We start from the raw sequence: 16365 nt of genomic DNA on the forward strand, positions 1-16365 counted from the left end.
CCCCGCAGTGCCGCATCTGCTTCCAGGGCCCCGAGCAGGTCAGGGCCAGCCCGGCCCGGCGAGCGCGAGCGGGGGCACGTGGCCCCCCCGTGGGCGTGCGGGGCCAGGCACAGAGGGGCAGGGGCAGGGGACGGAGCCGCTGAGCTGGGTCCGTGCCCATCAGGGAGGGGCAGGGGGAGCTGTGACAGGCGGCCCCGACCCCTGGGTTGTGTCCCCGGGGCCAGGAAGGGGCAGAGCAGGGCTGGCACGTCTTGGCTCCGCTGCACAGGCTGAACTGGTGCGGCTGGCTTGTGCCTCAGTTTCCCTGCGGCAGGGGCTGGGGCCAGGGGAGGCCTCGCTCCCCCCCCGCCACCCCCAGCTGCCACTCAGAAGGGAGTGAGCCACAGCACAACTTGACACGGCGCTCTCAGCAGAGCCGTGTCCGGCCCTGGGCAGCAGGCGCGATGCTTCCCAGCTGCACGTGCCAGGCTCGCTCCATGGGTGCCCACATGGGCCCCTGGGCAGGAGCTGCCCCGAGCCGCCACGGCGAACAGGTGGCACCCACCCAGGAGTCCTGGCTCCCAGCTCTGCCACCCTAACTCAGCAGAGCCCCCGCTGTCTTCCCAGAGCTGGGAAGGGAAGCCAGGTCTCCTGACACTGGTCTGCTCGCTCTGTCTATCTATCCATCTATTCTCACACACCCGATTTCTCTTTCCCTCCATCCATCTATCCACCCACCCGCCTCCATACCCATCCATCCATCCCCACACTCCTGCTCGCTCTCTCTCTCTCTCTCCATCCACATGCCCATCCATCCACCCACCCCGTTCTCTCCCTCTTCATCCCATCCCCTTGGTGTCTCAGCACCCACTTGCTCCAGTCCTGAACCCACTTGACGGCCCCAGGTCAGGGTTGGGGAAGGGGGTCATCCCAAGCCGTGACCCACCCCTGACAGGAATTGCCCGTGCTCCCCTGCTCCGGCTCCAACATGGAGCCTCATTAGCGCTTCCTGTCAGGAGGCATGAAATATTGATGCTAATTCCTCCCTTCCCGGCTCCACTCCTTTGCCAGCGGGTGGAGGGGGGCCAGGCTGAGAGCCTGTGGGCTGGACGTGGAGCGTGGGGCCAGGGTGGCGGGTGTTATCCAGACTCCTCTGGGACGGCGTTGGCCCGGGTTGGGGGGGCTGCGCAGGTGGCCCTGATGCCGGGGGTCTTTCTGCCCTCCTGCAGGGGGAGCTGCTGAGCCCCTGCCGGTGCGACGGGTCCGTGCGCTGCACGCACCAGCCCTGCCTCATCCGCTGGATCAGCGAGAGGGGCTCGTGGAGCTGTGAGCTCTGCTACTTCAAGTACCAGGTCCTCGCCATCAGCACCAAGAACCCACTGCAGGTGAGTCGGGGGCCGCGGGGGTGGGATTCACACCCATGGGCATGCAAAGGAGCCATGTGCTGGCCCTAGGTAGCACATGCATGTGCTTGCACATGGATCAGCTCACTTAGGTGCACACATACGTGTCAGCTCGCCGCTGCATCCCCCATGTAGGCACAAGGCTCTGCCTGCTGTGTGCAAGCAAGCATGCATCGCCAGCCCCCAGCCCAATATGTGTACCCACTTGGGCCTTCTTGCGAAGGCATGGGCCAACATCATGGCCCCCCACCTATATATACATGTGTGCACATGGCTCAGCGTGCCTGTATGCACCCACATAGTTGCCATGTCCCCCCATGCAGGCCAGCCTACCCAATACAGGGCAACGTCCCCCACGCGGGCACACAGACGCATGTGCACGAGTCTGCATGCCATGCACACCTGCTGACCAGCATATCCGCCCCAACGTGCATGAGCTCACCCCTCCCACTTGGATCGCCACACTGCTTCTTGGGGAAGGCAGTGGGGCATGGCAAGGTTGGGGACAGGGGGCTGGATGCAGCCCAGGATGGCCGGGGCCTGAGCACGGTGCCCTGTCCCCCGGCAGTGGCAGGCCATCTCCCTGACGGTCATCGAGAAGGTGCAGATTGCTGCCATCATCCTAGGCTCCCTCTTCCTCATCGCCAGCATCTCCTGGCTCGTCTGGTCCTCTCTCAGCCCCTCGGCCAAGTGGCAGCGGCAGGACCTGCTCTTCCAGATCTGCTACGGCATGTATGGCTTCATGGACATTGTCTGCATAGGTGAGGCCCCAGCCCTCCCGCTCCACGGGTACTGGCTCCCCTACCGCAGTCGCCCCTTCCCTGCCCTTAGCTGTTTAACCTCTCTGCTCTGGGGAATAGGGGATTGTTTCGTCATCTGTTCAGCACCTGGATCATTACAGCCCAGACATATAGCCTCAGCAGTCAGGGCCCAGCTGAATCCTTCAACCTCCTTCACTGAAAGCTAAAAGACTTAAGGGTTAAAAGAGGCAGAAAGGAGCTGATACTCTTGGGATGATCTAGTTGGGGTGATCTAGTTGGAGATGGATGGGATGCTCTAGTTGGAGATGATTGAGTTGGACATGGCTGGGATAACCTAGTTGGGGATAATCTAGTTGGAGATGACTGGCAGGATCTAGTTGGCAGGATCTAGTTGGAGATGGATGGGATGATCTAGCTGGGGATGATCTAGCTGGAGATGGCAAGTAAGATCTAGTTGGGATGATCTAGCTGGGGATGGCTGTGGGGACGTTATTGTTGGAGATAGCTGGGGTGATCTAACTGGGGATGATCTAGTTGGAGATGGCTGGGATGATTTATTTGGGGATGCTCTTGTTGGAGTTGCTCTTGCTGGAGATGGCTGGAATGACCTAGTTGGGGACAGTTTAGCTGGAGATCGCTGGGATGATCTAGTTGGAGAAGGCTGGGATGACCAATTTAGGGATGATCTAGTTGGAGATGTTTGGGATGATCTAGCTGGGAATGATCTAGTTGGAGATGGCTGAGATGACCTAGTTGGGGCTGATCCTGCTTGGAGCAGGGGGTTGGACTAGATGTGACCTCCTGAGGTCCCTTGTGACCCTCATCGTCTATGATGCTGTTATTCTATACAGGGCCAGGGCTGTGGCCTGGGCAGAACTAAATGTTAAATTCCCTATTGATCTGTGAGGGACGTGGGTCCTGTGCTTATGCCTCTGTAGCGAGCTTGGTGGCAAATATCACTGTCCACTTAGAAGCAGATGGAAGAAACATTCACTGAAAGCTTCGTTTGCAGGCTCCCTACATGGCCTGCATTCAGGAGGAGAGGGAGAGGTAGCGAGAGGGGGAAAGGTAGAATTACAAACCACCATCAACAGAGAAAGAGAATTAACAGAAGCACGGAGTTGGTGTTTTAAGCAGGATCATGTAATTATTAACACGCAGCAGTTGTATTAAAATAATACTGTAATTACTATAGTTAATAACACCACCACTAATAATGAAATGAATACATACAATTATTTAATAGGATAAATAATACAATCAGTAGAACAAAATTAAATCAGTACAATTGTAACTATTATCATTCACGATAATAAGCGGTAATGCTAGGATGATGGTGGGCAACGGGTTGTTAATTAGATCACAGACCCTCCTAATAAGGTCTTCTGTATTTATGCTATTTCTATTTGTATTAATCATGTATTTTTCACCATCACAGCAAACAAATAATACTAATAAGTAAGACCTGGTAGCAATAAAGGTATTTTTAATAATGTTGATAATTATTCTAATGATCAGTGTTGGAAACCAGAGGTAGCGCGCTAATGAATTGACAGAATTAAACTGGATGAAGAATAGGGGAAGGTAGCACTACCAATCATTTTAAAGGAGAGCAATGATGTTCATTTGTAATAATAATTAATTAAAAAAAACCCCACATCACTAGACTAATTGTTAATGGATGGAATTCAACAGGATAAAAACAGGCCATTGTGAGGATGGAATGATGGGGGCAGGATGATTTTAATAATAAATAACAGCCAGGATAATAGTTAATAGATGGAATTGAGCATGGGAAAGCTTAGGGGATTATAATGATAACATAATTGTAATAATGATGGCCATAATTTGAATAATTAATAATAAAAGAAGAGCTAAAGTAATTGGCAATAAATAGAGTGGAAAATAATTAGGCGCAGTCCCCCTTCGTACGCTGTTCAGTCATTATATATATATAATATGAGTGTGTGTGTGTGTACGTGTGTGTATATGTGTGTGTGTATATATAAATATATATGTGCTTGTGTGTCTATGTGTGTGTATGTATGGGGGGGTGTATGTATCTGTGTGTGCATGCGTATATGTGTGTGTATATAGGTGTGTGTGTGTGTGTATAAAGCCTAGAGAATCCATCTGAGGTCATGGCCCTGGACCAGAGCCATCTGGACTGAGACACAGCCCCTGCCCGACAGAGCAGGAAGGGAAACTGAGGCACAGACGGTACCAACCCACGGCTTTGGCGCTCAGCCCTACAATAACAAAGAGGCCTGCAGAGCTCATTCAGCACCTGAGTCGTGGGAGCTTGATGGGCATTGCCGGGCCATGCACGCGCGCATGTGTATAAGTGTGCGCCCTGTGTCCCGCCCCAGTGATGCCCACTTGGGGCCGGAGGGGTCTCGGCCCGCAGGATGGCGCCGGTGGCCGTAACAAGGGTGCTCACCTCAGCCCACCCCCCTTTTGTGTGTCCCCCCCCCAGGTTTGATCATTCACGAGGGCTCCTCGGTGTATCGAATATTCAAGCGCTGGCAGGCGGTGAACCAGCAGTGGAAGGTGCTGAACTATGACAAGGCCAAGGACCTTGGGGAGCCCGCGGGCGGAACGGCCAAGGCCGGGGGCAGGCTGGCACGGACGGAGAGGAACCCCCGGAGGGGCCAGCGGGTTAGGACGATCTTGAACCATCACTGTGGCTACACCATCCTGCACATCCTCAGCCACCTGCGGCCCAGCGAGCACCGCGGCAGCTCCGGCGCCAGCCGCGAGGTGGTCATGAGAGTCACGACTGTATAACCGGCCGCGCACGGAGGGCAGGGAGCCCGCCACCTCCCCGTGCCCGGAGAGGGCACCCCGCAGCTGCCTATGGAAGGGAAGCCCCTGAGAGCAATTTGGGGCTGGGCCACACACGGGATATTTAGTTTTTGAGGCTCTCGCCTTGCTCTCGTGCCCCCCATCCGGGGGGGGCGCTGCGGCCTGGCCTGCTCTCAGCCTGCGCCCTCCTCAGCTCCCGTCAATGTGAAAATTCCTCTTTGGAGGAAGGAAAACCACAGCGTCGCCTTCCACCGGCTCCAGACGACAATCCGGGCCTCCGGTCGGGGCAGCATTTGCCTGCCTGAGTCTGGAAACCAGGGGCCAGAAAGGAACATTTTTACCTCATCTTTGAAAGAAAAATCCAATCAAAAAGGAAAAAAAAAAAAAAGGGTCCCTATTCCCCCCGGTCCCAGCCCAGCCTGACGCGAGTCCCCACCCTAGGGGCGCCCCGGGAAAGGTTTGGATTTCCCCGTCCCAACAAGGTGCAATAAACAGGTTTCTACAACAAAGTGGGATCTCGCAATAAGAGCCCTGTACATCTCTCATCTGATGCATGAAAACTCTCCCCTTTTCTCCTCTCCCCCTTCCCTTCCCTCCTGGTGTGGGAAGATAAAGGATCATTTATATGCAAACAGTTGTCTCCCAACCCATCTCTCTCTTTCTCTCTCTATCTCTTTCTCCCTCTCTCTTTCTTGAAATCCTTAATCCTGCCGGATGGGAATTCTTCAGCTGCTGGTGCAGGGACTTGTGCCCACGGATGCGTCTTCCCACCTCTTTCCTTATAAGCCGCATCCTGCTTGATTGCCGTGCCACTTCTTTGGTGCTGCGTTGGCACTGGGGTGCAAGGCGCTGTACAGATGCAGAGGCGGTCCTGCGAGGATGGGAGCCTGCCTCCAGACAGTCTCGCGTTTGCGGCTTGAAAGCAGGGCTGTGGCTGGAGAGGGGAAGGGGATATGACGGGTAGAGAAGGGGGTGCTGCTTTGCAGCCCGAAGGGGATGAGACCCCATGGCATTGGGAGGATACATGCAGCCCAGCCTGGGAAGTGAGGCAGGGTGGGGGGTTGCATAGAAACACCCTAGGGCCTGGACTCACAATGTCTTGACACTGGGGCAGTTCCCAGCGGTTTTGCAGCCTACCGCTTTGCCGGGAGATGCTGTTCCCATACTGGGCCACTGGGTGTCAGGAGAACCCTGCGTACCCATTTCCCTGCTAGCCCAGCAGAGGCAGCTAACACCAGCGTGACTTTCATTTTACCCTAGGTAATCCCATAGTAACTCCCTTGGAGTCCAGTAAGTCTGGTGGAAGGCACCTGGGCTCTGTGTCCTCTCCTTGTCTTGTCAGGTGTGTCCAGGCTCTTGGGTGTGTGGGTTTTGGGTGGGGAGGACTGAGCTGATATCTCCAAGGAACATCACAGACGGGGTGGGAGGGTTGTGGACTCTCCATCCTTGGAGGTTTCAAAGACCCAGCTAGACAAAGCCCTGGCTGGGGTGGTCTAGGTGGGGCTGGTCCTGCTTGGAGCAGGAGGTTGGACTAGATGTGACCCCCTGAGGTCCCTTCCAACCCTCCTTTTCTATGATTTATATGTGCAGGCAGAAAAGCTGCAGAGACTGTCTTCCCTTTGCGTGCTTTGAATTCTCTTCATCCTTCCATGACCAGGAGGGGCCTCTGGTACCCGCTGGCTTGAAGGCACCTGGGTTTTAGGTGCATTAGGGCCTGGTTTGGAGCAGAGGGGAGAGGGCAGAGGCAGAAGCAGGGGGGTTGTGGCCCAGCTCAGAAGCCAGAGGGATGAATGGGAGGCTGCAGAGCTGCACTGAAGCCCCAGAGCTTGAGGCAGCTGGCTACGGAGGAGCAGATTTAGATGCTGCCTGCTCCGTGGGGGTAGAGGCCTTGGCTCCTAGGAGCATCTCAGAGGCCGCAGACGCTGGGAGCACAGTGGATCCTGGCATATGACCCCCAACCCAGGGCTCTGCAGCCGCCCAGAGACAGTGCCAGGAACCCAGCAGGGGTGGCAGTGGCTTGGTGCCCGGGGTTAGGGGCAGCTCCACCTCATCACTGCTGGTAGAATGCGCCCCCCCAACCCGCATCTTTGCCCCGCAAATATTTCAGGGAGCGGCTCATTGCCAGGCATCAGACTCCAAGGTGATCGGCTGCTTGGTGGGGCCAGAGCAGGGCTGAGACATCACCTGGCAGCTGGCTCCGCCACCAGGGCTCTCTGCATGCCTTTGCCCACGGGCTGCCCCTCTTCCCTCTGTGCCAGGCCAGCTTGGCTGGTGAAGGGGGCTGCCAGATGTGGCCCGCGCCCCTGGGACCTGACAGCAGGGGTGGCCATGGTAGCAGAGCCCCGTGGCAGAGATGCAGGGGGATATGGGGATGGATGGACAGACAGACAGACCCCCAAGCCCCTTTCTCCAGCTCTGGCCTGACCTGTGCAGCTGCAGCCTCCAGCTGCCCCCGTGTGAACGGGAGTTGGTGGGGGGTGGGGGCACACACACACACACACACACACACACACACACACACATCATTTCCACCCCCTCCACACGCGTGCACACACGATCTGCTTCCTTGACCATGTCATAATCCTATGCTTGTGACTTCACAACCTGTTGCCAGGGAGACAGCAATGAGGCAGAATGACGTCATTGCCAGGCAACGAGGATGGCTCAGGAGGCAGCAGGAGTGACAGGGCTCAGGGCCAGGGCCAGGGCGCTGGAGCAAGGGGCAGTGGCCACAGGGCTGAGGCTGCCCGGTTGAAGCTGGCCGTGGAAGGCGACGGGGGGATCACTCTGGTCCTAAGATGCCTTCAAGCCCAGCCTGCAGGAACCCACCGGGGCCAAATGCAGCAGGGGCTTGTAACAGCATCTCTGGGGCTGGGAGCCCCGCCAGGGGCAACCGTGGCTCAGACTGGGACATGGGCCTGTGGAGGATGCTATATGGGGTAAGAGGTATGTGTGCAGGAATGAGTGTACAAAGGCAACACAAGCACTTGCCTGGGGGTGGGGGAGAAAGGGCGTGAGCCCCTGCTTTGTGCGCCACCAGCCCCCTCTCCTGCTGGGGACCGGTCTTCTCCCTGCCTGGGCAGGACATGTGCCAGCTCCATGTCTCACCCCAGGCTTTCCCATCTCTTCTATCTCAGTGCTCCCCTGGCCCCTTACCCAGCCGCAGGCCCCTGGGGGCAGGGGACCTTGGGCAGCTGAACTGGTGCCAGGTCATGGGTGCTCCCAGCATGGACAGCTACGGCTTGCCAGCTCCTGCAGCAGGCAGGCAGGTCCCTGGGATGCCTGCAAGGGGGTGATGCATCATGTACTTGCTGGCGTCAGCACGGGCCTGGCTTCAGGGGAGTGGTCCAGGCCAAGGGTCATACCCAAGGAGCTAGGACAGGCTGCGGGCCTGTTGTCGGGGGGGGAGGGGGGGGCAAGTCCCTGTGACTTCTGTCTACTTCCACCGGGGATACGGGGCCGCATTCGCTGTGCCTGCTTCTGGGGTGGAACATGGACCTGCTCAGCTTCTGAATCCAGCCGTTGCAGCCTGCTCGTTCGGTGCGGGGTGGAAACCAGGCCTCTGCATTAAAATGATCTGGGGGAGGTTCAGAGGCTGGAACGGAGCCGAAATGAGAACACAGCACCCGGGGGGGGGAGGGGGGTCTTGGAGGATTCGTCACCCAGGAAGTATGCAGTGTGGGGGCAGGGTGGGCTAGGGCAGCCAGTCAGGAACTCTAAGCCTTGCCACTGACATGCCATCTGACTGTGGGCAAGTCACTTCACCTCCCAGTCTTGCTTCCCGTTTCTCATCCCACTTCTGCCTTCCCGGCTCCATCAGGCCCTGATCCAAGGTAGAGCCTGGAGGCACCCGTAAGGGATCAAACCCATCCCCCCCCATTACCCCACCCTGGCTCTTTCCGGCCCCATCACACAGACACAGGCCCAGCTCAGGCTTAAAAAAAAACAACACGTTTATTATGCAGACAATAATAAATACAGTGTTTAAATAGCAAAGCACCCATGGCAGCGCTGGGCCGACAGGCCCGAGTTGCAGAGATTCAGGCTCTCAGGTTCCAGCTTCTGCCCAGGGCACGTTGATAAATACAGGCTATAAAAATAATAAATAATGGCCCGGTGCTTTCAATAGCATCGTTTGGCATTAACGACCCTGCGCGTTTAGACACATATGCGCCTTGTGCAAACAGCTGTCCGGCCTCCCCTGATTGATACCTGCTGGGGAATTGGCCCTGAGCTGCTGATTGTCGTGGCTTTCGTCACCGGTGGATCTTTGTGGCTGGACAGGGATTTGAACTGGCAGAGGGAGGGGGCTGGGCTAGGCTCAGTGCCCCCCAGGACTGGCTCCTTGGGGGGACCTTTGCCTCTGAGGGTGTCCGTCAAGTCTCAGAGGATGTGGAGGCGTCCCAATCTGGGAGGTGTCACTTGGAAAAAGCAGGTCTATGGGTCCTTCCCCTGCCCCAGTTGCCACCCCACAAGCACCCCTGTCCTTGGCCTCTCTCAGACAGGCTCCATCAGCGGCTCAGGAACTGCAGGTTGATGTCCTTCTCAGGCACCAGCAGGGTGCGAGTCATGGGCTTTACTGGGCAGTCGGCCGGCTCCGGCCGGACATCGAAGTGTGTGAGGATCTGCAAAGAGATGGATGGAAGGGCTCAGTACCATAAGGAGCTCCGCACCGGGTCAGCCCAAGCCCAGACCGTGGCTTCCTTGCGAAGAAATCGCAGGCATTTGCCCCCCAGAACAGGCCCCCAGCCTGCCCTAGCCCCTTGGGCATGACCCTTGGCCTGGACCTCCACAGCCAGGCATGTGCTGACCTCTCCCTGCCATCCCCTCCTCATTGGCGCAGAGCTGGCAGAGGAGACATCCCAGTCCCTGCCCATTTATGGATGCACCCGCATGAGTCTGTCCAGTCCCTCACTGCCCCGGGCCGTACTGAGTTCCCTCTTCCCTTTGCCCACATGTGGTGTGGCACTATAGAACCTCTAGCACCCCCTGCCCCAGGCTTTTCTGGTTTCTCTGGGTCTGGATGCATCCCAGCCCCCCGATCAGGTTGCTTCGGACCTTCCCTAGTTCTGCTACAACCAGGAAGTTTAATAAGACGAGGCCATGTGCCCTGAATCCATGCCCCCCCCAACCAACAACAGCACCTTGCTATAGGGAGGCAGGATCGAGCCTGGCAGGGAAAGACATGCCCCACCCTTCCCTGCCTGTCATTGCCATCAGCTCTATGGTGCCCCACGGACCCCACACTCACCTGAGCCAGAGCCAGGTGCACCTCGAGCTCGGCGATGCGCCGCCCCACGCAGCTGCGCTTGCCGAAGCCAAAGGGCAGGGAGGCGTAAGGGTGGCGGGCTGCATCCCGCTGCAGCCAGCGCTCGGGCCGGAAGGCGTTGGGCTCCGGGAAGAACCGCTCGTCCCGCGACGTGGCATAGTGGCACAGCGTGATCAGGGTCTGCCGGGAGGGAGGGGTGTGCCCGTGAGATCCCGGTGTGGTCAGGGCCAGGGCACCACTGGGTATAGGTAGGGACAGGGCGGTGGGGATGCCCCCCAGTACTGCTATTGCCATCATATCCCAGCCCTGGGGACAAATAATCCCAGCTCCCCACACCCAGCATGGCAGAGACCCAGCCTGTTCCCTGGGGGTAGGGAGACCCCCCCCACCTCCTCATCCCATCCACATCCCCCCACCACCCTGGCTGGGCCAGGCTCTGCTCACCTTCTTGGGAATGATGTACTCGCCCACTTGGATGTCCCGGTCCGGGATGACGCGAGCATTGCCTGGGATCACTGGGTACAGCCTGCGGGGGCAGAAGGGCAGTGTGGGTGAGGGTCTGCCTGTGAGGGTCTCACCTCAGGTCGCAGGTTCTAGTCCCATAGCCGGTGGCTCTGCCTCCTGCCCGGCTCAAGGCACTTCAGAGACCCCAGTGCTGCCCCAAGAGAAACCTGAGGTCCTCCCATAGCCATTACAACCAGCTCCATCCCCTTTAGACCCCAGGTTGATCCCCCAACCATAGCCTGGATGCTCTCACCTCAGCGCCTCCTTCACCACGGCCTTTAGCAAAGGCATCCGGGCCACGTCTGAGGCCGATGGGATGGCACCATCCTGCACCGCGGCGCTGATCTCAGCGTGGACTGCAGCCTGAACCTCCGGGTGCCGCGCCAGCTCGTACAGGCTCCAGGACAGCGTGCTGGAGATCTGCAGGACCGAGAGGGGCTGTGGGGTTAGAGGCACGGAGCTAGGGGCATCCCCTTTCCCTGCCTCCCACCGACCTCTTTCCACCTACCGTGTCGATGCCAGCCAGCAGCAGCTCGGTGACATTGCCGTAGATTTCCTTCATGGAGAGCTGCTCCTTGGCCAGGTAGTAGGTGAGGAACTTGCCTTCCACCGGCTGCCCTCGGGCAACCTGTACTGCCACTTCTGCCAGGCGCCGGTCGATGTGCTTCTTGGCTGCCGGAGCACAAAGGTCTCATGAGACCCAAGCACCAGCTCTTTAATCCCACCACTGCCCTGGTGCTGGCTGGGCCGGGCTGCGGGAGCCAGGGTGAGAATACAAGCTCTGTTTGGGAGTGGGGAGCAGTAGGGCAACCTGAGAGCCAGCAGCCCCTTCCCCTGCCTTCCAGCCCCCCATCACTCATGGGTGGAGATTTCCAGAGAAGCCCAAGGCATTCCAGTTTCTAAATCCCTTGGGCTGCCAGAAAAGCACCTGCGTCTATCTCTGGGAAGCAAGGATTAATGCCAGCTCCAGCCCTGGTGATGACCTAATGCCATAACCACGCTGTGGGGATGATGGCACCCAGCTGGCCCATGCTGGAAAAAGGAATTCCCTGGAGGGGCCTAAATCTTGGCTCACAGTTTAAAAAGACTCATCGGGACCCTTGCAAGTCGGAACGGGAGTTATGGGAGAGCTGATTCAGCAGGTGACAGCAGGAAGCTTCCAGGAAGCTCTGTGAGCTCAGGGAATTTCGCAGCAGCTCTGGGTGCCCAGCCCCTAATGGCTGCAAGGCGCTTCAATAAAGATCCAAGCTGCTGCTTCTCCCCACCTGCTCCCATGTTTCATAAATGCTGTGCAATGATGAAAATGGGCTCCGCGCTCCTCCCCGAGGGAATGGGGCCATGGGAGAGAAGCCAGAGCCCTACCCTCTCCGCCTACCCCAGGAGGTCACACACCAAAGGCAAACATGTAGTCCCAGGCCTCGCAGAAGGTCTTCCAGGGCTTGGGGAAGAGGCGATGCAGGGCCTTAGGCATGGCCATGGTGAGCAGCGTCATGACGAACATGGTGTTGATGGAGCGGATGAAGGTCTCGGTCTCCTCGGGCACCTCGGCCTCCAGGCACCCGATGCGGGAATCAAAGAGGACTGAGGAGATGCCTGCAGGGAAGAGCCGCAAGGGTCAGAACCAGGGGGGTGCCGGGGCAAGGGTCCTCCTGCCCCCTTCTATTCCACAAGCCCTGCCAGGGACCGGGTCAGAGCCTAGCTCCGTCGTGCCCCTTCTCATGGGAGCCGAGGCTGGAAGAGACAGTGACTGGGTCTGATCAGGTCTTTTCCCCCCGTTAGTCCTTTCTCTCTCTCAGCCTCCAGCATTGAAGGTCCGGGACATTCTGCATCCTTCACTACCTGCTCAATAGCTCCTGATGCCCCTTTCCTCCAAGCACGTGTCCACCCCCTTGGTGAATATGGCTATGCTCTCAGCTCCCACCATGGCAGGTGGCTGTGAGTCCCACCCTGTCATGCCATGCTGGGGGAAAAAGTACATCCATGCGTTCGTTTTCAACTGACAACCTACCCATTTCATGCAGTGCCCCCTCATTCTGGTCTGGAGAGAGAGAGGCAGGAATAAATCCCTAGTGACTTTCTCTTTGCCATTCAACGTGTTGGAAACCCTTCTCCCATCTCCCCTCAAGTGTCTCTTCTCTACACAGAACAGGTCTGGCCTTGTTAGTCTCTCCTCCTACAAAAGCCCCTCTATACAGGAGCACTTGATTAGAGAATCATCATCTTTGAGCACAGAATCAGAGAAGACGAGGGTTGGAAGAGACCTCAGGAGGTCCTATCTAGTCCAACCCCCTGCTCCAAGCAGGACCAGCCCCAACTACATCATCCCAGCTCAGGCTTTGTCTAGCCAGGTCTTAAACCCCTCCAAGGATGCCCTTCTCTGGATCTTCTCTACTTCTAGATCCTTTTGGAGGTGCGGGGACCAGAACCGGGTGCAGGATTCAAGGCATGGACACCCCATGAGTGAATTAAGGGGCATCACAATACTTTCAGCAGTGTTCACAATTCCCTTCTTAATGACGCCTGCCATCGTGTTTGTCTTTTTTTGGTGATGGCTGATGTCCACAGTGCCTCCCAGATCTCTTTCCTGGGTGCTGATGGCTCACGGAGCCCACTGTAGTGTAGGCAGAGCTCAAGTTATTCATCCCCAAGCCCCACGCCCCGGCCACGCACCCTCAAGGCCGAACTTGTAGAACTCGCCGGCCACGTCGGTGACTACATGGCGCTCGTGACGCTGGCGCCGGAGCTCCAGGCGGCGGACGAGGTCACCCACGACACTGTTCAAGGCCCCGGCGTATGACTCCACCTCCTTGGGCTTTAGCATATGCTTGGCCAGGATGCTGCGGGTCTTCTGCCACTCCTCGCCTTCCCTGAGAGGGGGATAAAGGGATGCCACGTTAGGTCCACTGAGACAAGAGGGGCACTCTTGGCCAATGGATCCAGCCCCAGCTGCTGCTCCACCCCCCTGTGCCTACCAGCCTGGCTGGAAGCAAAGGCCCCCAGAGGCAAGGCCAAGAGGAAGGTGCTGGGCTGGAGGAGGTTGCTCTGCTGTGAAGTCCCCCCTCCAGCCCAGGGGAGAGGAACAGCCAATCCTGGGCACCTGCAAGGGTGCCCCCCCAAGCCTTACTCACATCCTGCACCCAGTGCGGTGGGGCTGGGATCTGAGTCAGGACTTACTCAGTGCAACCCTCATGCTTTGCGCAAGTCCAGGCAGCCGTGGGAGTGCAGAGTGACGTCGCCCCGGGGGGCAGAGCAGGGGGGTGACTCCCCATAGCTTTGGGACGGGGGGTGGGGAGGGGGAGGAAATGGCTGCGTCACAGGGGCTCAGATGTGGGAGGGTGCCACCTGTTTATGGGGAGCAGATCCCATAGGGGATGGGAATAAGTGACCCTCCCATAGGACCCCATCAATATTCTTAATGAGGGGATGCCAGGCAGAGGCCAGGCCCATGCCCACGCCAGTAATGAGCATGGAGGGTGGACACCAGTCCATGCCCAACTCCGCGCCCCCCATTTTGGGGATAGGCTCCTTTGGGGCTGTGTTAACCCTTTACTCCCCGCTCAGACCAGCTTCCTATTAGGCCCCATTCTTGGTGACGACTGCTTCCTCCACTCCCGGCTCTCCTGTCCACCCTGCTGGCATCTACCACTGGGTTATCTGTACAGCGCCTGGCATGGCAGGCAGGGCAGATCCTGATCCTTGCTGGGGTGCAGGAGATTTTGGTGCCCAACTCCCTTAGGCAGAAAGATGTTGGCAGGGTCTCTGGGAACTCAGAGCTTAGCTTTTGTGACACCCCCCCCCACATTCCCATGCAAAGCATGGTGGGGATGACTTACGCTGTGAGCAGCCCGTACGCGTGGCCCCGGCTTTCCCGGTAGTCCTTCCAGGAGGAGAGGTCCGAGCGCACCGGGTGCTTCCCCTCCTGCCGCAGGACCTGCTCGATCAGCCCGGGGTCGGCCACGTGCACCGTGAGGATGGGCCCGAAGCTGGCCTTCCATACCGGCCCGTACTTGGCTTTCCCTTCCATCTAGAAGGCAGGAGGAGATGGCTCAGTGCTGGAGATGGAGTGACTGGGGTCCCTTGAAGCCTCCCCCTGCCCCCTGTTCTCAGATCCTTTGGTGCCCGAACGAGTCAATGATCCACCTGCCGGACTCTGCTCCTGGCCACCAGCCCCCTCTCCCCCCACCCCCTGCTCCTTCGGCCTCAGAGGCTGGACTCCGGCAGGACTGAGCTCCCTGGAGAGAGGAAGTGGCAGCGAATTGGGAGTGAGACCGGAGTCTCCCTTCCCAAGCCAGTCGGTCATTAGGGAGGGATACAATTAATCAAGAAGACAGAGCAGACGGCACCCGCCTGGCAGGGAATAGGCGCAGCTGGGTCCCAGCCTCATCTCTCTCCTGGCAAATTTGGGCTTTGGGGTGCGGTGGGCACATGCAGCCCCAAGGACCAGGTGGATCCCCCCTCCTTGCGGGCGTGGGAGAGGGGAGACAAGGAGGTGCTGGAGCATCAGGAAAGGTGGTCTGAATTTGGCCTGCCCCAAAGGCGATGCTGTGTCTCCCTCCTGCAGCTCACCCCCACTCCCAGCCAGGGAAACTAGATCCAGGGGAACATCAGGAGCTTTCAAAGCCCCGGACACATTGGATGGAGACAAGCTACACAATTCACAGAGGGGAGATGGTGGGGGGTCTCAGAGACAAAATGCACTGCCCAATCCAGGAGGTGAAGCCTCGGGGGGCACATGGAGAAGGAAACCCCTCCATTCCTCTTGATTTCTCAGTGCATTGACCCAAGCAGGGCAGGGTCTCTCCCCGGGGTGAGGTCCCTCCCCAGCCACATATCCTGCTTCCATTCATAAAGCAGACACAAAACTCCCATCCCTGCCAACCGGAAAGGCCCCGTGAGGACCTTCCCCAGCTCCATTCCCCTCCATGCACTGTAACATGTGCACAGTGCATGTGGCCAAACCCATAATTAGGGGGTCAGGTGTCTATGGATCCCCCTGTTCGGAGGCACCCTCTCTGATGGGCCAGTGGGGATGTCCCCGAGAGCTGTGGGAAGTGGCCTAAAGGTGCGCGGGCATACGGCGAGCAGGCGACAGGTTGTACAGCGCCGACCACCCCACCGCTTGCCAACGTGAGCGTCTCGGCTTGGCTCGTGGGGTTTCTTGGAGGACTTGTCCGCTCCGGGGACTAAGGACGGAGCTGGTTTGGGAGGGGAGCACCCGGCAAAGGTGCTGTCGGCTTTACCCAGCGGCTGTCAGAGGCTGGACTCCCCCGATCTCCTGTGGGCAACTTGGAGGGCTCCAGGGACAGGTGCCAGGTGCATCCCTGGCTGCTCGGGCACGGGGCTTACCTGCAGCTCGTGCAGCCGGGACAGCCCCCGCCTGCAAAACAGGTCGTAGAAGAAGCTCAGCGCGCCTGGACCCGGCATCTGGGCTAAGGTCTTGGGTGCCTCGATCGCCTGGGCTAAGGTCTTGGGTGCCTCGATCGCCTGGGCTGGGGCCTGGCCCAGCTCGGACAGGCAGCGGGCGAGCAGGGAGGCCCGGCCAGCCAGCTTCACGGCCTGTGGCATGCTGGCACAAGGAGGGAGGCAGCCCCAACACTGGTCCCCGCAGCATCTTTCGGGCTTATATGCAGAACGTGGCACGTGG

At 58.4% G+C, this 16365-nt stretch overlaps 2 protein-coding genes across 2 annotated transcripts; one reads left to right on the forward strand and one right to left on the reverse strand.

Moving 5' to 3' along the window:
- Window positions 1-2: 2 nt before the first annotated feature.
- On the forward strand, window positions 3-5463 carry MARCH9 (membrane associated ring-CH-type finger 9; the record flags this gene model as incomplete). The annotated part of the gene is made up of 4 exons (XM_019556402.1): window positions 3-38; window positions 1209-1364; window positions 1951-2143; window positions 4620-5463. Coding segments are annotated over 4 exons (696 nt in total), but the record flags the coding sequence as incomplete, so codon positions are not given.
- Window positions 5464-8877: 3414 nt separating this feature from the next.
- LOC109324487 (25-hydroxyvitamin D-1 alpha hydroxylase, mitochondrial) lies at window positions 8878-16302 on the reverse strand. Its single transcript, XM_019556492.1, has 9 exons — window positions 16068-16302; window positions 14555-14745; window positions 13392-13588; window positions 12114-12314; window positions 11230-11393; window positions 10975-11141; window positions 10662-10743; window positions 10200-10397; window positions 8878-9573 (listed from the first exon to the last, which is right to left on the reverse strand). Exons 1-9 carry the CDS (start codon window positions 16284-16286, stop codon window positions 9460-9462), a joined length of 1533 nt encoding a protein of 510 aa, XP_019412037.1. The 5' UTR covers window positions 16287-16302; the 3' UTR covers window positions 8878-9459.
- Between the last annotated feature and the right edge of the window lie 63 nt (window positions 16303-16365).

This window comes from Crocodylus porosus, unplaced genomic scaffold (genome assembly GCF_001723895.1).
Source record: "Crocodylus porosus isolate Cpor-Errol unplaced genomic scaffold, CroPor_comp1, whole genome shotgun sequence".
Taxonomy (NCBI): Eukaryota; Metazoa; Chordata; order Crocodylia; family Crocodylidae; genus Crocodylus; species Crocodylus porosus.